This window comes from Prionailurus bengalensis, chromosome B2, assembly GCF_016509475.1.
Source record: "Prionailurus bengalensis isolate Pbe53 chromosome B2, Fcat_Pben_1.1_paternal_pri, whole genome shotgun sequence".
NCBI classification, from domain to species: domain Eukaryota; kingdom Metazoa; phylum Chordata; class Mammalia; order Carnivora; family Felidae; genus Prionailurus; species Prionailurus bengalensis.
The window spans coordinates 129028095-129045445 of record NC_057349.1 but is presented as its reverse complement, the minus strand read 5'-3'; the positions used below and the strand labels follow the sequence as shown (position 1 = coordinate 129045445).

Here is a 17351-nt window from a genome sequence, read left to right as displayed (position 1 = left end):
GAAAGAGAGAGGAGACACAGAATCCAAAGCAGGCTCCAGGCTCCAGGCTCTGAGCTGTCAGATCCGATGCGGGGCTCGAACTCACGAGCCATGAGATCATGACCTGAGTCAAAGTTAGAAGCTTAACGGACTGAGCCACCCAAGTGCCACGAGATCCATGTTTTGATTGAAAGGCATATTTATTCTTTTTTTGAAATTACTTTTTCAAAGACAGAGAAGTCACTAGGAAAATTGCTTATCAGTTACTGTCATGTAGCATTGATTGACCATATCAACATAGCAGTATGTTCACATACACATAAGTGAAATCTTAACCCAAGGAAATTCACATTGTGAGGTATCAAGGCTACAGTGACAATAACACAAAGTTCTTCTTCTTTTTTAAAGTTCTATGTTATTTGAAATTGCAATTTAAGAGCAAAGAGGGGGACAGTCTGATTGGATGAGGCCTTTAAAATATCTTAGTCATTCTCATACTAGATAGGCCTAAAGAAGGCTGGAATTGCCCTTTAGACTGATCAACGATAAAAGCATACTAATGGTTGAGAAAAGATAATTTAGCCCTAGTTTAGGCATAACAATTTATATGCTTTCATGTAAACTGCAATGAAAGCAGCAAAAAGCAACACTGCTCAGCTTAGTACTTTCAGTTACTAATTATAAATATCTATTATGTCTATTTACTAATTATAAATATCTATTCATGTCTTCTGCCCATTCCTTAACTGGATTATTTGTTTCTTGGGTGTTGAGTTTGATAAGTTCCTTAATCTTAGACACTAACCCTTTATCAGATATGTCATTTGCAAATACCTTCTCCCATTCCATAGGTTGCCTTTTAGTTTTGCTGATTGTTTCCTTCACTGTGCAGAAGCCTTTTATCTTGATGAAGTCCCAGTGGTTCAATTTTGCTTTTGTTTCCCTTGCCTCTGGAGACACGTTGAGTGAGAAGTTGCTGCAGCCGAGGTCAAAGAGGTTACTGCCTGTGTTCTCCTCTAGGATGTTGGTGGTTTCCTGTCTCACACTTAGGTCTTTAATCCATTTTGAATTTATTTTTGTGTATGATGTAAGAAAGTGGTCCAGTTTTCCCAACACCATTTGTTGAAGAGATTGTCTTTTTTTCCATTGCATATTCTTTCCTGCTTTGTCAAAGATTATTTACCATACAGTTGTTCTTATGTACTCATTGATGTTTATCTCTGCTAGGAAATATTTGGTCTTACTAGGTCTGTATAGTATTTCCTAAGCTTCCATGTAGATAACCTCTGCTCTATTGAGATGGCATTTCCCCCAATTCATAGGTTGGTTCTCTGTCACACTGAAGTAAGGGAGCACATGAAAAAGCAACTGTAAATCCCAGAGTACACTACTACCAACAGGTGTCTTCTTATTAGCAGGAACTGCCAACACTTTGTGTATAAGACATCTCCCAGAGTGCAATGCAATTAGTCTTCTTCCAACTTCCTTCCTGCCCTCTTGTTTTCTGGGTTTTATAGAAACCAGTCAGACAACACTTTGACTGCCTTCCAGATCTACCTCATGGATAAAAATTAGTCTTTCCAAATACTTTATCCTTGACAGAACCATCATCTCAGCTTTTAGACCAGCAGATATGAGGGGTTATCAATTACATATCTGAAAACAACTTTATGAGCCCTGGCTTTCATGGACTATTCTCTCAGATTCTGGAGAATAAATCTGGCTATAAATTCTAAATTTTTAAAATTATTGTGAATGTTCATCCTTTCCATATATCTATATCTATATATATATATGTCTATATATATACATACACACACATATATTTCTGTCATCCCTAATATTCAGATGAAGAAACTACGGCACAAAGCAGAGGTTTTACTCAAGAGTCTGCGTACTTAATCACTGAACTCTATCCTTTCTGAACACTATACTTAAAGAAGTAATCACTTCCATCTTAAAATGACCACGGTTCTCTTAAACTGTGGTTCTTGTCCTTGATTATAGGTATATATGTAACAATTATAATAATAACAGATAACACCTATTAAGTATCTGATACATGCTAGGCATTAAGCTATGCAATTACCTCATTTAATTCTCACTCCTCTCTGTGAGAGATACTATCATTATTACCATTTAGTAAATAAAAAAATAGGCCTTAGAGAATAATAAATTTACCCAGAGTCAGATCACTGGTAGATGGGAAGGCTGGGATTCAAATTCAGTCTGATTCTTGAACCTAAGTGCTCACGTCTTATGCTATAAAGCCTCTATATAATAGGTATACAACATGTTGTATATAATTCTCCAATAAACTGAAAGTATATTTTACTACAAGTTACATGTTAAGCATTATCATTATCATTTTATATATTATTGAATTATAAACAAATAACTTGTGAAACATAAATGTTCTTTCATCATATACAAATAGCTGCAAAATAACAAAGGACTTCTTAATGTATTTGTAGTCAGGGATTTAAGTTCAACAATTTTTCCTATATTCACTTTGGTAGATCTTTGTGCACTACATGAAGAGGCTTTCTTACCCTCTGACTTTTTGTAGGATTTAGTCAATGAGGAATACTGTCAGGAAATCAGACAGAGGAAGGAAAGGAAACTCGGGGTATTTGTTTTACTTACTCAGTTCCTGAAAGGTCCCTGCATGCTGCATGAGCACCAAAGTCACCGCTCAGGTCTAGCAGTGGTAACCTGCCCCCCTGTTATTAGCCTGCAGGTTTTGTATTGTATCTTATGACTTCTCTATTTACTCTGTCCACACTTGTAAACCATTCCTTCATTAAACTCACTCAAATTGCCCAATTTATGTGCCATCTTTCTTCTCTGACAGATCATAGAAGTGATCTGTTCTTGCATAGAACACATGCTTTCATATTTTAGAAGAGGATATTTCCCCATTCTACATGCATTCTTAATGTTCATACGTCTCTTTAAAAAAATAGCAAAGACGTATCACTATAATTACAAAGAAAATGATGTGTAATGTTATAGCTAACATACTTTCTTCAGACTCCTGATGTAGCCTTTCAGATTGGCTCTAGTCAATCATTCCTGACTCAGCTAAAGTACAATTTTCATGCACGACGAATGGAATGTACAAGAAAACCCATGATCATCGTGCACTGCAAATTATTCTTGCTGACTTTATCCATGTCAATTCTGTCCTAATTAGGCTGTTGTAGGCAATTGAAGATTTATGTTTGGCTCAAATACGTATGAGCCCAAACTAAATGTGCTTAATAGCACTGGTTTTTGTAAACACAGAGTCAAAGACAGCTAATCTTTCATACTTATGAGATACGTAATGAAATATTTGCAGGGCATCTCCTGGACAGAAAATTGTTAAGTTTAAGCATCTTGAGTGATCAGTGAAAGTAGTTTTCTATTCATAGTGTTAACTAGAATATAGAGACATAAGTATTCCAAATATGTGACAGTGTGTATTTGGATTGATTTAAGATCGTCTCTTGATTGAAGATAATCTTTTGAAGACTTTACTATAATAATTCTGCCTCTACGAATTTATCTGAAGAAAATAATCACAAATGTGTGTAAAGATTTATCTGTTCCCCGCGACAATCAATATGAGCATCCCTATTAAGGAGTATACAGTCATTAAAATGAGGTTATGGAAGAATGTATAATGGCAGAGGCAAATGTTTACACAATATGCTAAGCGGGAAAAAACAGGAATTAACATTATATGTAAGCTACTTCTGGTGCCAGCCAAGATGGAGAAAACTGACTATAGACTATCATTCTCACTAATTACAACTAATAACCCTGAAAAAAAACCCACAAAAATCAACTACCTGAGGATGTTGATAAGTACACATAGCAGATGGATTGGGAACTAATGTAAAAACTTGAATAAAGATGCATAAGGGGTGAGGTTGGTGGATTTTATTTTTCCTTTCTTCCCTAAATTTGACCTGAGGGTGAGCTGAGTCTTGGGATCATGCAGCTAGCACTGACAGCACAAATTCTAGGAAAAATAGCCAGAAGACTGAGGAAAAGATTCCCACATTTTAGAGATCATGAGGGAGACCTTTCCCCACCCTCTACTTTTCCCTCTTTTATTTTCCTCTCAGCTACAGAGCTACACTGGCAATAGCACAGTGCAAAACCCATCTCTCCAGCCAGAGGAATTGGGAAAAAGGAAGCCCTCGTGTACAGAGAGTATTGGAGGATTATGGGTTTTCTTCTCTTGCTGCACCCCTGTGAAGGCAGCCACAATTGTGTAGGACTACATGACAGTATGGGAGGCTAAAATTCTGAAAGCATTCCATTTTCTGGCCAGAGGAACCAAGAAAAGGAGCATCTGAGAATTGAAAAGTATGGGAGAAATCATGGAGAGAGAAGAGCTGAAAAAGGTAACTCTCAGCAAACTAGGAAAAGAAGGGAAGATATTCAAATTGATAGACTATTTGCAACACGATTTATAGCTAACATCATAATTAACTGCAAAAGAGTTTTACTCCTGAAAAAGAAATAAGGCAAGGATATCCACTCTCACAACTTCTGTCCAGTATTGTACTAGAAGTCTTAACCAATGCAATAACACATGCAAAAGAAATAAAAGCCATGAAGATTGGGGGAAAAAAAAACTGTCTCTATTAGTAGATGACATGACTATATATATAAAAAAAGAAAATCCCATGGAATCTATGGCAAAGTTCTTAGAATGAATAAGTGAATTTAGCATCTCTATATTCTATATATTAACAATAAACAAACCAATACTATGTTTCACTGAGGAGAATATACACATGGCAAGCAAGCACATGAAAATATGTGCAATATTATTAGCCATTTGAGAAATGCAAATTATAACCACAATGAGATCCCACTACACACCAGTCAAATGGCTAAAATGACAAATAACATCAACTAACTGGCAAGAATGAGGAGAAACTGCATTGCTCACACATTGCTGGTGGAAATGAAAAATGGTACAGCCACTCTGTTGTCCTGGGAAGTTTCTTTTAAAACGAAGTTTGCAAAATTAAAAAAAGAATTTACATAAAATATGTAAAAATGAAAAACAAAATAAATCAAATGAAATAATAATAATAATAATAAACTAAGTCTGCAAATGCCACACAACCTGGCAATTGCCTTCTTAATTTTTCTGCCACAGAAAGGAAAACTTATGTTCACACGAAAACCTGTGCATGAAGGTTCATAGCAGTTTTATTCACAATAGCTCAAAACTTGGAACAATCCAGATGTCCTTTAATGGGTGACTAAACTGTGGTACATTCATACCATGAAATACTACTCAGCAATAAAAAGGAACAAACTATTGACACATATAACAACTTGGGTGAATCTCCAGAGAATTATTCTGAGTGAAAAAAGCCAATTCTAAGAAGTTATGTGTATATCAATTCATTTATATAAGATTCTTGAAATGACAAAGTCATAGAAATGGAAAATAAATTAATGGTTGCCAGGGGGCAGGGATGAGGTAGAGGAAGAAGGTGCATGCATCCATAAAAAGGTTACATGAGGGGTCCTTGTGGTAAGGGAACTGTTTCATATCTTGACTGTTTAAATGTCAATATCCTGGTTGTGATATACTAAAGTTGTACAAGATGTCACTACAGGGGGAAACTGAGTAAAGCCTACACTGATCTCTCTGTGTTGTATCTTACAACTGATACGAATCTACAACTGCCTCAATAAAAATGTCATTTAAATATAAAAGATTTACTTGCCATTTCCAACAACATGGATGGGACTAGAGAGTATCATGCTAAGTGAAGTAAGATAGTCAGAGAAAGACAAATACCATATGCTTTTACTCATATGTGGAATTTGAGAAACAGATGAACAAACTAAGAAAAAAAGAGACAAAAAAACATACTCTTAAATATAGAGAACTGGTAGTTTCCAAGGGGGAGGTGGGGGGGGGGGATGGGGAAAACAGATAAAGTGGACCAAGAGTACAGTTACCTTGATGAGCACTAAGAAATGAATTGAATTGTTGAATCATTATATGGTACACCTGAGACTAATATAACACCGTACATTAATTATACTTGAAAACATTTGATAAAAGAATAATTTTTCAAGTACCGTTTATAATAGTACTAATAAAAATAAAACACATAGGTATAAATCTAATAAAATATGTGTAGGAGCCATAGGCTGAGAACTACTAAACTCCAATGAAAGAAACTGAAGATCTCAATAAATGGAGAAGTATGTTATGTGCATGAATTGGATGAGTAAATATTGTTAAGATGTCAATTTTCTTTAAATTGTTCTACAGATTCAATGAATCTCTCTCAAAAACTCCCAGCAGGGGGCGCCTGGGTGGCGCAGTCGGTTAAGCGTCCGACTTCAGCCAGGTCACGATCTCGCGGTCCGTGAGTTCGAGCCCCGCGTCAGGCTCTGGGCTGATGGCTCAGAGCCTGGAGCCTGTTTCCGATTCTGTGTCTCCCTCTCTCTCTGCCCCTCCCCCGTTCATGCTCTGTCTCTCTCTGTCCCAAAAATAAATAAACGTTGAAAAAAAAAATTAAAAAAAAAAAAAAAAAAAAAAACTCCCAGCAGGATTATTTATAGATACTGACAAGGGTGTTCTACAAAGTAATTAGACTAGCCTCAACAAATCTTGAAAAAGAAGAAAGTTGGGAGACCCCCACTACCTGCTTTGAAGACTCATTAGAGTAAAGCTGCAGTAATGAACACAGTGTGGTTCTTGTGAACAGAGAAACATGTACAGCAGAAACAGACCTACAATGAAGTCAAATTGATTTTGGACAAAAATGAAAGGACAGCCTTTTCAAGAAATGGTCCTGGAACAATGGTACATCCATATGCAAAAAACAAGGTGGGGGGTGGGGGGGGGGACTCAACATTTACCTCACACCATACCCAAAAAACAAAGTCAAAATAGATCATAGGCCTAAATGTAGAATCTAAAACTATACAACTTCTAGACAGAATTAGAGGAGAAACTTTTTGTGAGCTTGGGTTAAGTAAAGAGTTCTTAAATAAACATCAAAAGTATGTTTCATAAAAGAAAAAAACGTACTTAACTGGATGTCATCAAAAGGATAAACTTCGGCTCTGCAAAAGGCACTGCTAATAAAATGCAAAGATACCCCAGGAAAAAAAATTTACAAATCACGTATTTGGCAGAGAACTGTTATCTGGCAAACACAAACGCTCTCAAATTCTAACAATAAGAAAACAATCTACTTTGTTAATGAGCAAAAGATTTGAACGGACATTTCAAAGACGATACACATATGACAAACAATGCGCAGTAAAAGATGCTTTTAACATCATTAGGCATGAAGGAAACTCAAATTAAAACTACAATGAGATATGACGACACATCCGTAGGAATCATTACACTAGAAGAAAGACTGACAATACCACACACTGATGAGGACACAGAGCAACTGGAACTCTCAAGCATCGCTAATGGCAATGCAACACGGCGCCTCCATTCTGGAAAACAGGCTGGTGGTCTCTTATCAAGTCAAACATATATCTGCCGTATAACCAACCAATTCCACTACCCTCCAAAATGAAAACTCATGTTCATATAAAAACTTGTATGTAAATGTTTATAGCAGCTTTTTTCATAATCACCTCAAACTAGAAAAAACTCAAACTACTCTAACTTATGAATAATCAACAAAATGGTACATCAACGCCATGGAATACTACTCAGCAATAAAATGGAACAAACTATTATTGTATACAACGTGGAGGAATCTGAAATGCATTATGCTAAATGAAAAGAGCCAGACTCAAAAACTACATATGGTATGCCTTATATATTTTTCTAGAAAGGCAAAACTATAGGAATAGAGAACAAATCTGTGGTCCCAGGGAAGGATTTGACTATAAGGAGTCAGCATAAAATGATATTTTTATGTGATCATGGCTACATGACTCTATGCATCTGTCAAAAATCACTGAACTGTACACCAAAAAGTGAAATTTGGTGTATGTTAATTTTATTTAATTTTACGTATAAAAAAATTTTTTTAATGTTTATTTATTTTTGAGAGACAGAGAGAGACAGAGCACAAGCGGGAGAGGGGCAGAGAGAGAGGGAGACACAGAAAGTGAAGCAGGTTCCAGGCTCTGAGCCGTCAGCACAGAGCCCGACACCGGGCTCGAACTCACAAACTGAGAGATCATGACCTGAGCCCAAGTCAGACACTTAACTGACGGAGCCACCCAGGCCCCTCTGGTGTATGTTAATTTTAAAAATGAATGCACACAAATCATATGTATACACTGAACTTGTGTTTTAAAGACAAGTATATATATATATATATATATATATATATATATATATATATACACAGCTCAAAAGGCAAATACCAAAATACTAACATTTGTATCTCTGACTAATAAATATTTTTCTGTATAACTCAAAAACATAACTTTTTACAAAGAATGTAATTTTTTGTGAAATCTGACTCTATATGCATGTATACATATACATATATACCTGCAGTCTGATTCTCTATGAATGCTTCTGTGTGTGAAGTTCTGAAATACCATCTTGAAGCACGAAAATGCTAAGATGTACAGAAAATTAGGGATCATTAAGATGGAATATACTCTTTCCTGTAGCCTTCTGTATTGCACAAATTATCTATAATTCTACATATTATTTTTTTAAATTTTTTAATGTTTATTTTCGAGAGAGAGAGAGTGTATGTGAGTGGGGGAGGGGCAGAAAGAGAGGGAGACAAAGAATCTGAAGCAGGCTCCAGGCTCTGAGCTGTCAGCACAGAGCCCGACGTGGAACTCGAACTCACAAACTGCGAGATCATGAGCTGAGCAGAAGTCGGATGCTTAACCGACTGAGCCAGCCAGGTGCCCTGTCTACGTATTATTTTTGATATCAAAATTTTATTTTAAAAAATTTTTTTTAAAGGGATATATATTTTTTTAACGTTCATTTATTTTTGAGACAGAGAGAGACAGAGCATGAACGGGGGGGAGGGTCAGGGAGAGGGAGACACAGAATCCGAAGCAGGCTCCAGGCTCTGAGCTGTCAGCACAGAGCCCAACGTGAGGCTTGAACTCATGGACCATGAGATCATAATCTGAGCCGAAGTCGGACGCTTAACCGACTGAGCCACCCAGGCGCCCCCGATATCAAAATTTTAAATTATAACCCAGTCTGACAGGTCTAAGTATAAGTCAGTACAAAGGGGCTAGATCATTGTCTGACTTTTTAGAATCCCAGGCTTCTAAAGCACTGTAATGAACACATCCATTTTCTCAAGATTGAGAATGAGAGTAATTCTTGCTACTTTGCAAATTCAAGCAATTTCTCTGGTTATTCTTGATTAGCATATCTTGATCAAGCTTATCAAAGCTACATTCCACTCCACAATGGACCTGATCAAGGGGCCTTTCACATTCAAAGAGAGCTCCCTGCTTACCAGACTGGGGCACGACTACTCTGCAGGTGAGAAATGTGCCCTTTAACTGCCTAGCTACAGACTGCCAGACACAAAAGAAAGCTATGTTGTTACTGAAGCAGTAAGGTTTTTCCAAATATGCTTGGATCACAGGAACATCTGATTCAATATGGAAAATTGTACTATTGTTCACACTTCCACAGAAACGTATGACATTTCAGGGCAACGCAGAGAAACAAATGAAAACCCTCAAGAGCAGCTACCAATTTTGCTAAATGTTATACCAGACATGAAGGATGGCGGGGACAGGGAAAAAAGTGACCTCAACTAGTGGTCAGATGACTTTCTGTAATTTCAATAACATTTGCAACTAAGAAAGGGGAATGGGTGATTATATCATCAACTATTTCCCCCACTCTGACAAAACCAGGCCCCTATTTTATGTCTAATCCAAAAGAAACATTTTTCAAAGAGGGTGAAGTGGATTCTGTGTGAAGCATTATACTCACAATTCTTCCCCCAGGTTAGGAAAAAGCATGATTTCCTTAAAATTTATGGGCACATTTTAGGGTCAAGTCCAATTCTACTGAAAAAAAAAAGTGCTGTCTCACCCTCTTTGTGTACTATCCAAAGAAAACACAACAAACAAACAAACAAAACCCCACCTAATTTTGTTCACTGAGTACTCAATGAACTACTGGCCTTTACATGGCACTTGTGGTTTTGACTGGCAAAACTAAGTACCATAGTTACATAATGATACACAGAATCTCTTCTCAAGATATTTTATTTCCTATTTAAAATTAAGCCATGAACTAGAGTCAAGAATATTTTAAGTACATAAGTAAATATAAGACAAACTTAAATGCATTAGTATACTTATGCAATTTATTTTTAGTTTTTAATGTCCAAAATTCTTAGCATGTCTAAACGCAAAAAAAATGTATCCCCTAGGTATTCTTGACCATTTCCTGCTCTTTGAACACCCCAAGCTTTTCAACATCTGAGCCCTTATTTATCCTGCTCCCTCTGTGGTTTTCTTAAATTCTTTTGCAATAAGGATTTAGATAACAAAAATAAATACCTAGATTATATTACTTTAAACCTCTACAAAAATGCCTTTACCCAGTCAAAATATAAGACCATGTTTTTGGCTTTCATAAAATCTTGATATAAGAAACATCAATTATAAAAATATTTCTATGTATTCTGCTAAAAATCAAAGGCATTATCCATCCACTATGCTGCCCAATGTCCTTTAAAATTTGTTGTTTTTTAATGTTTATTTATTTTTGAGAGAGAGAGACAGACAGAGCAGGAGTGGAGGAGGAGCAGAGAGGAAGACAGAATCCGAAGCAGGCTCCAGGCTCTGAGCTGTCAGCACAGAGCCGGACATGGGCCAAACTCACGGGTCACGATATCATGACCTGAGCCAAAGTCCTTCCTTTAACAGACTGATCCACCCAGGTGCCCCATACCCAATGTCCTTTACATGACAATGGACATTACATGTCCATTACATTACAGGACAATGTCCTTTACATGAAATTGCTTGAATTTGCAAAGTAGCAAGAATTACTCTCACTCTGAGAGAGAAATACCCTTGAAAAACCAATGCCTGGAAAGAACTATATTTTTCCTGATAAATTGCTACGCTTCTTTCATCCAATGCTAGGATCAAAACTGTATTCTTTTTTGCCTTGGTTGCCCTGAAGATCAGCTAAATTTGTTTTTCAACTGCAATAAATAACCCATCCCTGGTGTCTGAGACATACATATTTGTCCCTTTCTTTTACTTTAAAGTTGCAATTTTTTTACATCCTGTTTTTAATTATGTCACAATAAAAGTCACCTGAAATATGTTCTGAACTATGTTTAAGTATGTTTTAAATACAGTAGGCAGAACTAATATATTGAGGCTGCATCCTATAAGCTATTCCATGTTAAACCACAAAACAAAAACAGTTTGGCCTAGAGCAGTATGTATCAAGCTAGAACACGCACAGGAGTCACGTAATGGTCTTATTAGAAGTCTGGATTATTTATATTCAGGGGCGCCTGAGAGGCTCAGTCAGTTAAACCTCTGAACAGTTGATCTCAGCTCAGGTCTTGCTATCTCAAGCCCCGCACTGGGCTCTGCGCTGGGCGTTCAGCCTACTTAAAAAAACAAAAGAAGACAAAACAAAACAAAACAAACGTTGGATTCTATTCAGAAGGTTGGGAGTGGAGCCTGAAGTTCCACATTTCTAATGGGCTCCCAGGTAAGATCATTCCTGCTGGTCCTCAGACCACACTTTGGGGAGGCCGGGTCTAAACAAATGTCCTGGTAATGCATGAACGAAAAGTCAGCACAAGAGAAACAATGAATACATTGGAACCCTAAGAAACTAGAACCCTCAAAATGGTGAACACTACAAATCAGAGCAAATGGAATAGCCTATTTCTGTGTCAGTCTTTAAAAATCAAAATGTCTCGGGCCACCTGGGTGGCTCAGTCAGTTGAGCGACCGACTTGGGCTCAGGTCATGACCTCGCGGTTCGTAAGCGTGAGCCCCAAGTCAGGTTCTGTGCTGACAGCTCAGAGCCTGGAGCCTGTTTTGGATTCTGTGTCTCCCCCTCTCTCTGACCCTCCACCCCTTGCACTGTCTCTCTCTGTGTCTCGAAAATAAACATTAAAAAAATTTTTTTAAAGCAAAATGTCACATATTCAAGATCAGTATTAACTTTTTATATAACAAATGTCCAGTTCATGTTTTTCAAAGAAGTTGATTCTGACTCGTGTGTTATACATTCTACCATATACATCTGAATAAAATTTTGGTTGATACGTTTCAAAAATCCCTATTACTCTCAATGTTCTAGGAGGAAATAGGACAGGAAAACTCATTGGATATTTGGAAAGTTTCCATTTATTCAAATGTTTATGTTTACAAATGTTTATTATACTCCACCACTACTTTGAAGCCTCAACATACAATTGCCTTTTTCTTTTAATTTATTTATTCTGGTTGTATTCCAATTCTTCATTTTTACCATCTTTGGGAGCAATTCCTGTATAACTTGGAGAATTATCCTTTAATCCTCCAGTAAGTGAATAAATCTGCATCATTTCAAGAAAATTAATCAGCTGTGATGCTGGTTAAGGAAATACTTAAACATTGGTTCATTTCAATTTTCTTTCTTTCTAGCTCATTTCCAGTTCAGAGAGTGTTCGTGCTCCTGGCATGAGATGTTGCATAACGTCACAGAGAAGAAAAGACCTAGTTTTTCCAATCTTGTTCAGTTTTTATAGACTCTCATAGTGCCTGTTGTTAGTTTCATATCAGATGCAGTAGGCAAAAATCTGTATTTTGGTTAAAGCTAAAATTAACCAGTTACCTAATACACATAAAGAACTAGTTGAGTCACTGTATAAGTACAATGGCATTTAAGTTTTTTTCTGGGTCAGAGGATTTAAAGCCAAGTGTACTAGTTTTCTGTTGCTGCTGTAACAAATTACCATAATTTTAGTGACATGAACAGCACAAATTTATTATTTTATAGTTCTGGAGGTCAGAAGTCCAAAAGTGGGTCTCACTGGACTAAAAATCAAGGTGTCAGCAGGACTGTGTTTCTTCTCAAGGCTCTAGAGAAGAATTTATTTCCTTGCTGTCTTCAGCTTCTAGACACCTCCCACATTTCTTGGCTCTTGGCCCCTTCCTCCACCTTCCAACCCAGCAGTGTTGCGTCTCTCTGTGACTCTCTTCCACAGACACATCTTCTTCCAACTGATTCTTCCCTTCTGCCTCCTTCCATTTTAAGAACCTTTGTGATTACACTGGATCACATGGATAATCTGGGATAGCCTCCCTATTTTGATGTCAGCCAACTAGCAACCTTAATTTCCCTTTGCCGTGTAACCGAACATACCCATGGGTTCTAGGGATGAAGATGTGGACATCATGGAGGACTCATTAGTCTGCCTGCCACACCAAGCCAGTATTCCATTTCTATTTACTGACTTGAATTTCTGAAACACTCTAGTTCTTTTATAGTTTTTCAACGCTAGGAAAAGAAGTTCTTGGGGAAGAACACTGTAGGATTACTGATTGCAGTAACTTGTGCTTGTTTTGAAGCATGAGCTCTGATTCTACTGGGATGACTCTAACACTCAAAGGAAGATAGGGATATAGCTGGAATGGCCAATACCACATAACCGGTTATCTGCTTCCGGATACATGCAGCCTGAGAGTCCTTCCTGACTTACATTCTAGTAAACTGATGCTGTGGAACATAAAATCAGACTGTGGCCACCAGGATAACATTTGCTCTGCAATCCAAGTTGGTTAGAAAAAGGGCCTTCTCGTTAAAGTTTTAGAAGCGAATCTCGCCTCCAAAATTGCTCTAATGAGTTTAGAATCATTAAAATTGTCCAAGGCCCTAGAGTAATAAAGTTTATAGTTTGTTTTAAAAAAACTTTTTTTAATGGTTATTTATTTTTGGGAGACAGAGAGACAGAGTGGGGGAGGGGCAGAGAGAGAGGAAGATATAGAATCTGAAGCAGGCTCCAGGCTCTGAGCCATCAGCACAGAGCCCAACATGGGGCTAAAACCCACGAAGCACGGGATCGTGACCTGGGCTGAAGTCGGACGCCCAACCAACTGAGCCACCCAGGTGCTCCTATAGTTTGTTTTAAACATGCAAAAAAATGAAAAGTCAAATGGGTAAATTAGAGTAGCCTGATCTCTTCATGCCATTACTAAGGACTGACAGTTTGTCTGTTTCAACAGCGTACCGTGCTTAAACTCTGAAGACACTAAGTCTCTAATAATTAAAAAAATAATACTTTGCATCAATGTTTTTATGAATATATTCTAGACATACTTCCTCACAGGAACTCTTTTTTTTTTTAATTTTTTTATCTTTATTTTTGAGAGAGAGAGGGGGTGGGGAGGGGCACAGAGAGAGAGGGAGACACTGAATCCAAAGCAGGCTCCAGGCTCTGTGCTGTCAGAGCTCGAACTCACAAACCGTGAGATCATGACCAGAGCTGAAGTCGGACGCTTAACGGACTGCGCCACCCAGGCACCCCAGGAACTCTTGATTAAAGATAATTATTCTATCTCAATCAGAAGTCACAGAAAGTAAAAAGTCTGAACAACTGGCTTGAAGGCACTATACAAACTGAATCTAAATATGAAACAAACAGAACCAAATTTGAACTCATTGCCAGAATTCTAGTAGGTAAGAGTATGTTTGTGGTGATTATATATTGAAAACAGGCATGTCCAATCATCAAACGCTCAAGTACAAATTGCAGGGCAGTTCAAGTACAGCCAAATTGGCTCTACTCTGGTATCATGTCACAGAAAGGTTGTGAAAGGTATACAGTTTCCTGAGAGCCTTATTTTGTAACACACGTAAGCAATGCCAGCATGAGAAGGTGTCCTCTCTCACGGGCTGATACTCTCAAATTTTACCCCCCTCACCTGCTGACCCCCTTCCTTACCTCCCCAAACTGTTCTTAATGCAAAGGTACTTCTGAGAACTGTTCATAGTTTCCATGGCCCTGGTAGGGTCCCCATCAGTATTTCAACTCATCACCGCTCCCTGGCAACACACGAGTGGGCCAGCTCTTAGTGCGATCTTACTAAGGAATGCGATAAGGTAGTGATCCAAGAGGAATTTTATTCACGCAGCCCCTAAAAGAATTCCGAAAATCTATGCACATATTTTTAAATAACATCTAAACATTTTTAACGTAAGTTTAAACACTTGAAAAAGGAACATGATTTTGAATGCTCTGATACATATTTATCAGAACCTCAGGGCTGCAGATTTCACTCATTCAATCTACAGAAAATGTCTGCTCTATAACATAATTGGCATAGCCAATCCTCATTGACAAGCCAATCAACCCAATAAAACTTTCTGTCCAAACAAGTCTGACTTCGTTTTTCAATCAAATGTGAAGAGAGTCTTGGTGACAATCCATATTCAGAATGCTAAAAGGAACCCAGAAATTCAGCACAGAGCCTTGTCATGTGCTCATCTCTTGCATGAATGAGGAAGAAAGAAGAACTAGCAGACATTATCCATGCTCAGAGGCAGATCAGTTTCAAGAAAAAGATGGAAGTCGAGGATCTGAAAACTGAAACCATTGAAACACTCTATGCCCTGAGAAGTCTTGTTGCCCAAGGGCATGTGCATAGTTTGGAAACTGCTGCGAAAAGATACTTAAATTCTTTTTGGAAAGTGAAACAAATATAAAACGGTATTTCTAAACAAAAAGCCCTCAACTGCATTTCTTTGAGGGATCCTAAGCCTTTGGAAATATCTTAGAACACGTATCACATTCTCTCCATCAAAACGGAGGGTCAACAATTAAAGATTATAATCTTGCTTGTGCAGCCAATCTCATAGATAATCTTGGATGGGCAGTTCTGGCATCCTAGGAATTGCTTCTACATTTTCTCTAGTCTTTGGAACTCCTTGATTTGTTCTAACCCTCTACCCATATTTGGTCATTGTTTAGTGTAGCCACACAGCCTAAATTAGTCACCTTTCACCCATAAACTCCTAGATTTCACCCCGTGTCATTATTGGGCCTTATGCTCATGTTCTGATGCTCTGGCCTTTTCAGTTGCAGAAGTGGATAAGCTTTATTTCAAAAAAATAAAAACAACCAAAACAAAAAAACAAAAAAACCCAAAACCAAGTGCAGCTGCCAAGGTTATGCTGTTGTGTCATCAGAACTGTTTATGCAAACCACTGCAGACTTTAGGGGGAAAGATAAGGAGTGTAAAGTCCTACTGGTAATGCATTTTGAAAGCCTCTCTCCTAATGTTTCTGGGAGAAAGGTTAGAAGTAAATTACTGACAATGGGTAAGAAACCAGATGCAAAGAAGACAACTTTATTAGGCGCTTTCTCTTCTTTATGAGGATTTTGGTTCTCTCTGAGGAAGCTCCAAGTAATTCAACAATACCCAGGTTTCCTTCTGTTGCTGCAACTTGATCCCACGGTGGGTGCTCTGGGAAGCACGCTGAGGGCGAATGGGTCTGAGGCCACTCATGACCAAGGTCGTCTGATCCATTTGTTGAGACTCTTTCCGTGTCACCTCTTAGAAGCTGGTCTGGGTTCCCCTCCAAACAGCCCCACCACCTGGCTGTGCCCACCTCCATTCGTGCCCCAGCTACCAGGTAACGGGTGGTTCAGAGGTGCTGCTGCGGGGGGCAGCCAGGCCTTTAGACGCAATCACTGGGGGAGAGGCGAGGACACGGGTGGAGGCTGGAGGCGCGCGCAGGTGCCGGCGCACCCACGCACGCACACACACGAACTCGGGGTGCAGGGCGGACGGGGGAGGGGAGCGGAAGGCCTTACCAGATCAATGAACGTCAGGAATTTCCAGCTCCCGCCGTAGGTCTGATGCGAGGGCATTTCGATGGCCTTGTAGTTGCACAGGATAGAACAGTAGGACAGCAGGATCGCCACCCGCAGCACCTGGCACGGGACAAGCGCCATGTTCGCAAAAGGCCTGGCAGGCTGGGCGGCGACGAGGAAGGGCGGGAGCGCAGGGCGCGCGGGGGCGGGTGCCGGGGGAACCCTGGAGCGGCCCGCCGCGGGGCGGGGCGGGGCGGGGCGGAGCGGGGCGGGGTCTGCGGCGGGCGCGCCCCGCGGGACCGGCGACCGCTAGCGCCCGGCGACCTGCGCGGGCGGGGCGGCGTCGGCGGACACTAGCTGCTGCCGCGGCCGGGCGGCGTGGCGTCAGCTCCTTCGTCATCTCCGTCATTCTGCTCCCGCGTTCGAGGGGCCCCGGGAGACCCGGCCCGGGCGCCCCCTAGGCGTCCCACGGGTGGGTGGGCGGCCTCCGAGTGCGACCAGGGCTCGGGAAGCGCGCGCCGCTCTCCGGGGCCGCGGCGGGTGGCCTCTGCCGGCCGGAGAGGGAGCGTGGTCCGCAGAGAG

General features: G+C 39.5%; 1 protein-coding gene across 10 annotated transcripts in view; it reads right to left on the bottom strand.

Moving 5' to 3' along the window:
• Positions 1–17016, bottom strand: part of AIG1 (androgen induced 1) — a 244083-nt gene extending 227067 nt beyond the window's left edge. For 3 of the 10 annotated variants that reach the window (XM_043592485.1, XM_043592486.1, XM_043592488.1), the window contains exon 1: positions 16770–17008. In XM_043592485.1, the coding sequence (XP_043448420.1) occupies positions 16770–16910 (141 nt within the window). In that variant the 5' untranslated portion in view covers positions 16911–17008. Of the gene's footprint in view, positions 1–9691; positions 9997–16286; positions 16647–16769 lie in introns of those variants that run through there. The other 7 variants (XM_043592492.1, XM_043592491.1, XM_043592489.1 and 4 more) reach the window with 5 other exon arrangements.
• Positions 17017–17351: the final 335 nt, after the last annotated feature.